The 5,893-nt window shown below is 46.3% G+C and overlaps 1 protein-coding gene across 3 annotated transcripts in view; it reads right to left on the bottom strand.

Annotated features, from left to right (window-relative positions):
- LOC108286389 (zinc finger protein 181-like) overlaps nucleotides 1–4,103 on the bottom strand; it is a 9,816-nt gene extending 5,713 nt beyond the window's left edge. Inside the window, exons 1-2 of one of the 3 annotated variants that reach the window (XM_017504217.2) lie at nucleotides 3,662–4,103; nucleotides 2,726–2,797 (exon numbers count right to left, since the gene is read on the bottom strand). In XM_017504217.2, the coding sequence (XP_017359706.1) occupies nucleotides 2,726–2,734 (9 nt within the window). In that variant the 5' untranslated portion in view covers nucleotides 2,735–2,797; nucleotides 3,662–4,103. Of the gene's footprint in view, nucleotides 1–2,725; nucleotides 2,799–3,503; nucleotides 3,590–3,661 lie in introns of those variants that run through there. The other 2 variants (XM_037729842.1, XM_017504216.2) reach the window with 2 other exon arrangements.
- Between the last annotated feature and the right edge of the window lie 1,790 nt (nucleotides 4,104–5,893).

Raw genomic sequence — 5,893 nt, forward strand, 5'->3', positions numbered from 1 at the left:
GCCTCCTGAGTAGCTGGGATTACAGGCATGTGCCACCATGCCCAGCTAATTTTTTGTAGTTTTTTAGTAGAGACGGGGTTTCACCATGTTGACCAGGATGGTCTTGATCTCTTGACCTAGTGATCCACCCGCCTCAGCCTCCCAAAGTGCTGGGATTACAGGCTTGAGCCACCGCGCCCGGCCTAGAAATTCTTCTCAATAGTACTGTAATTTTACAGTATTACTTAAAATAGTAAAACTTGAGACGCTTATTCAGTAATAGCTTATTGGTTAGTCAAATTATAGTATGTGCAAAAAGTACATTCATTTAACAGAGCATTATTACTGTCTTTCATTTGTAAAACATACTGCTCTACTGTGGTAATTTTTTAGCTCAGAGTTAATTCAGTATTGTATTACTTTATTTGGTTATTTTACGTGCATGTTCACCAGTGACACTGGTCTTTGGTTTTAAAGGCAGAATTTACTTTTGCCTGGTGTTGGGAAAATAAAATTCAAATCTCCTGCCAAGGGCAGAAAATCCTCTCCACAAATGCAGGGGAAAAAAAAAAAACAGTTTTATTACTGAATAAGCATTAAATCAGAGCTTGATGCACTTCACAAGCAATCCACTAATGAGATTAAAGGACAGAAAGGGCCGGGCGCGGTGGCTCATGCCTGTAATCATAGCACTTTGGGAGGCCGAGGCGGGTGGATCACAAGATCAGGGGTTCAAGATCAGACTGGCCAACATGGTGAAATCCCATCTCTACTTAAAAAATACAAAAATTAGCTGGGTGTGGTGGCTCGTGCCTGTAATCCCAGCTACTTGGGAGGCTGAGGTAGGAGAATTGCTTGAACCCAGGAGGCAGGGGTTGCAGTGAGCCGAGATCACGCCACTGCACTCCAGCCTGGGCTACAGAGTGAGACTCCATCTCAAAAAGGACAGAAAGAAATCTCATCCTTTTATATAAGCAAGCAGATACAATCTAACACACACACCAAAAAACTTATCCGCAAGTAAGATTTGACAGTTCAATTTGCTACACGAAATTTATTCTAAATTCATCTGTTAATTGGAGTCACCACTGTGTTAGCTAATTGCCTTTATCCAAATCGAAATAACATTTCTCATATCTTTGACAAACCAGTCATTACAACTTAGAAACAGTGATGCTTCTTTCTTCCTCTTCAGCTGCCTGGGCAGCCTGGGGTATTCACCCATCTCTGTCCCCAAAAGAACATGGGATATCAGTCCTAGCACTTAATTTCTTCTGCTTTCTTACTTTTCTACCAGTGCTGCAATCCTCAATACAGTAGCCTCTAGTCAACTTGACTACAACATTTAGTTAAAATGTAAAAATAAAATAATTAAATAAAATTTAAAATTCATTTCTTTCATTGCTTAAGCCAAAAGTTGAAATACTCAATAGTCATACCGGGCTGGTGGTTACTGTACTGAGCAGCACACATGCAGAACCCTTCCACCACTGCAGAAAGTTCTTAGACAATACTGCACTGGATCATGAAGTCCTGTGTGTCAGTGCACACCAAAATCCTCGTGCAACTTTTCCTAACAAGTACTTCCTAAGTGTTTAGAGGATGAACCAATGAATGATTTTGGCCTAGTTCACTTTAGCCTTTTTTTTTTTTTTTTTAAGAGGCAAGGTCTTGCTCCATTGCCAGGCTGGCGACATAATCATACAGTGACATGATCATAGCCCACTGCAGCCTCACACCACTGGGCTCAAGAAATCTTCCCACCTCATCAGCCTCCCTAGTAGCTGGGACAACAGGCATGCACTTGTCTCCCAGCCTAATGAGTGACACAGGCCGTGGAAAACGACAAAGCAGTGACAGGAGTGGAAGTGCCAGGTGAGGGAACGTGACTGCAAGTGCAAATAGGCATTCAGGGAAGCTTTTCTGAGAATTCACCACCGAGAAAACACACGAAGGAGACAAGAATGCAAGCTTGTGCATATGTGGGTGAAGAATATTCCATGTGGATGGCACAGCAACTGGTGACAGTGGCTGGAGCTCACGGGGATGAGGAGGCTGAGAAAGGAAGGTGGGATCAGAGAGGTAACACCATAATTGTACAAATAGGTCACAGCAGAACCGACTTTGAGGTAGTTGCTGAAAAATTTTAGGTTGAGGAATGACAGGAATTTACATAACAATAGGATCACGGTGACAGCTCTACGGAGCACAGACTGATGAGGGTTAAGGGCAGGTGCAGGGAATCCAGTTAGGAGACCACCGTGATAATGCAGGTGGCTTGGATCGGGATGGTAGTGGTGGTGGTGGGATAACTAATGGTCAGATGCTGTATACCATGCATAATTTACATCCAACTAGAGGACGTGCATAAGTTATACGTCAAAGGGAAAAAAATCAAGGATGACTCCAAACATCTCTTCACTTGAGACCACACAATACAGTTTTAACAACCATAAAGCAAATAACATTAAAATTCAAACTTGCTTCGTGAATTTGAATTACAGTTTAAAAATTTTGGCAAGACTGAAAAGTCTTCTAGTAGAAAACGGTAGAAAAGAGGAACACTGGGTGAGGAGGACAATACCTTGGAGCTCTCCCGTGGGCTCCATCCCTCCTATATTGAAAGGAACCAGAGATCCAGTCCCTTAAATGGACTTGACTAGGTGGGAACAGGCAGGAGAAGCAAAGCAAACACACAGAGGCCTGATAAAGTGTTTCAGGGAGACTTAGGGACACACCGACTTACTTGAGACATTACTCCGCAATTTCCAACAGCCAGCAGAGTCCTCTTTCCAGGCTCTTAGAGATAGGCAGTGTCCTAAAGGCACAGAACGGCAGGAAAAAGCAGTCAGGAAAAATCAGGCTTATCTTCCAGCATCTGTGACACACCATAATGGAAAGGCACACTTGGTAGTCACTCTCTGGGGCGTCAGTCTCTCCCTGGGAACTACAGGGTGTTTCTCGGCAAGGTTTAACCATTTTCCAGGTGCCACCTGTGGGGAAGGTCAAGTTTTCTGTCCATAAAAGACTCATAAACAATAGTAATAACTTAATCAACTCGTTCAATCTTCACCACTATACACGGTGGGCATTCACATTATTCCAGATTTTTTCTTCTTTTTCTTTTGAGATGGGAGTCTCGTTCTGCCGCCCAGACTGGAGTGCAATGGCGCCATCTCAGCTCACTGCAACCTCCACCTCCGGGGTTCAAGCGATTCTCATGCCTCATCCTCCTGTTTAAGCTGGGATTGCAGACGTGCGCCACCACACCCAGCTAATTTTTCTTTTGCATTTTTAGAGACAGGGTTTCACCATGCTGGTCAGGCCAGCGTGGCAGCTCACACCTGTCATCCCAGCACTTTGTTCGAAACCAGATTTCTTTTTAAAACGAAGACAAAACTGAAATTCCGAGATACTGAACCCATGTTTTCAAGGTTACACAACTGCAAAGCGCCGGCTTCATGACAACATAACCCCAAAACAACCGTGGCTGGCGTCTGCTCTCGCGCCCACTTTCCACTCACAACAGCGCCAAGACGTCGGCGCCGTCATCACCCGCGTTTACACAGCAGGACGCGAGGCCCAGGAAAAGCCAAGACTCCGGCAGGGGTCACACCGCGGGCCGACCCAGGGTCGGGGCCCCGCCGCCGCCCCCAGGACCCACACTTGCCAGAGTCCTCGCCGTCCACGCAGGCGCCCCGAGTCCGCACTTCCGCGGACCTGACGCGCTGCGTCGCTGGTGAGCGGGCAACGTTCCCGACCTCCGGGAACAACACTGCCCAGAACCGTTTCTGAGCCTGGGAGCCGCCCCCAGGCCTCAGGCTACCGCAGGACCGACCCACTGCAGTGCCCACGGCCAAGCGACAATTCCCAGAATCCTCCGCGCTCGGGACAAAGGTCCCCGGCTCCGCGAACCGCCGGCGCGAGAACACTACCCTTCCCACTAGTCTCTGCGGCCGCACGGACCTGGCGAGCCGCGGGCAAATGGGTGTAGGCTTCGTAAGAAAAGCCTGGGGCTGTTATTTCTAGAGTCGGCCAACTAGGACCACGCGCGAAGTGCCCTAGGCGCACAGTTGTCCTATGGTCAACGATACGCTTCGGAACTAAGGGACACCCTCTACTTGTAAGGACAATGGCGCCCGCATTACGAAACTACAATTCCCAGAGAATTCTACAGCCGTGCGAGAAGTTCTTCCGGGTCATTCTTGCGGTCGCACACAAGTTTCCCTCCGGGACGTGCGCCGCTGTTCATGGTACCGCCCAAGTCGCTGGCGGTTGCTAGCAAAAGGACTGCTCTCATCCCAAACCCTACTGCTACGCTGTCCACCTCGTATGGTCTTTGAGGTTTTTGGTCATTTGCCTAAGACGATAGCTCACAGACGCCCTGTGGCCGGACTGTCACGACTGTGTTTCGCCAACCAAGGAGATTTCCTGGAAATTCATGCGTACAAGTATCTGTGACACTAATGATGGCCGTTCTGATGTGAGTTACGCCCCCTAGGGGGACTGGGAAACACGGAACTTGAGTGAGCACCAGGAGGACAGAGACCCTCATCCTGGGAGGAGTCACTCCTCACGCAGCCATCAGAGCCTGAGGCTTCCTTCCTCTCTACAGAAGTGCTTCTTGGGCTCTGACCTTGCGCAGCCAACCCAAAAGGACCGTGGACCTCTCTATATGCAAGGCTGAGCAGTCTACTGTTGGTATATATTTGGGTTGTTTGCTTCCTTTTTAACATTTGAATTAAATTTTATTTTCACTTTTTAAATTATAGTGTGGCTATAGACTGTTTTGTACTTGTCAAGTACTGACCTTCATGATCTTCGTGGAGCAGTGCTTCTATTACCAGAAGGGGGTCCCGGTCCAGACCCCAAGAGAGGGTTTCTGAGTGTCACGGAAGAAAAGATCCGTTGGAGTCCACAGTGCAAGGCCAAAGCAAGTTTATTAAGAAAACAAAGAAACAAAAGAATGGCTACTCCATAGGCAGAGGAGCAGCTTGGATTGCTGGACTAAGGATGCTGGTGGTTATTTCTTGATCATATGCTAAACAAGGGGTGGATTATTCACGAGTTTTCTGGGAAAGGGTGGGCAATTCCCGGAGCTGAGGGTTTCCCTACTTTTTAGACCATACAGGGTAACTTCCGAACCTTACCATGGCATTTGTAAACTGTCATGACACTGATGGGAGTGTCTCTGAGCATGCTAATGCATTATAATTAGCATATAATGAGCAGTAAGTACAACCAGCGGTCACTCTCCTATCTTGGTTTTGATGCATTTTGGCTGGCTAATTTACTGCAAAACCTGTTTTATCAGCAGGCCTTAATGACCTGTATCTTGTGCTGACCTTCTGTGTCATCCTGTGACTTAGAATACCTTAACTGTTTGGGAATGCAGCCCAATAGGTCTCAGCCTTATTTTACCCAGCCCCTATTCCAGATGGAGTCGCTCTGGTTTAAACGCCTCTAACACTTCTACTTGGTGTATCCTGTGGGTACGGTGGTGAATTCCTATAGCAGTCATAGTTTTAAGAAACATTATGGCATCAGCTGGCTTCCTCTCAAGGCTTAGAGTATGTAATAAGGAAAGACTGGATTGTGCAAAGCCTATTCCCATCTATGACTTTATTGTACAACGTCAAATTGTTTTCAAAGTTGTACCAATTTTCAGTCCTACCAGAGTTAATGGTTATTTTGGTTGCCAACTTTTAGTGCCAGCAGTTGATTTGTGAAACTTTAACACTTTGTTTATCTACTAGGTGTGAAATCATAACTCACTGTGGCTTAAAGTTGCACTGTTAAATTGTTAATGAGATTGAGAATGGTTTCGAATGTCTGTTGGCCTTAGGATTTCCTTCTCTGAGAATTGCAGGTCCTTTGCTCAATGTTCATATATATATATATATATATATATATA

The sequence above is a fragment of the Cebus imitator genome, unplaced genomic scaffold (assembly GCF_001604975.1).
Source record: "Cebus imitator isolate Cc_AM_T3 unplaced genomic scaffold, Cebus_imitator-1.0 Scaffold318, whole genome shotgun sequence".
Taxonomy (NCBI): domain Eukaryota; kingdom Metazoa; phylum Chordata; class Mammalia; order Primates; family Cebidae; genus Cebus; species Cebus imitator.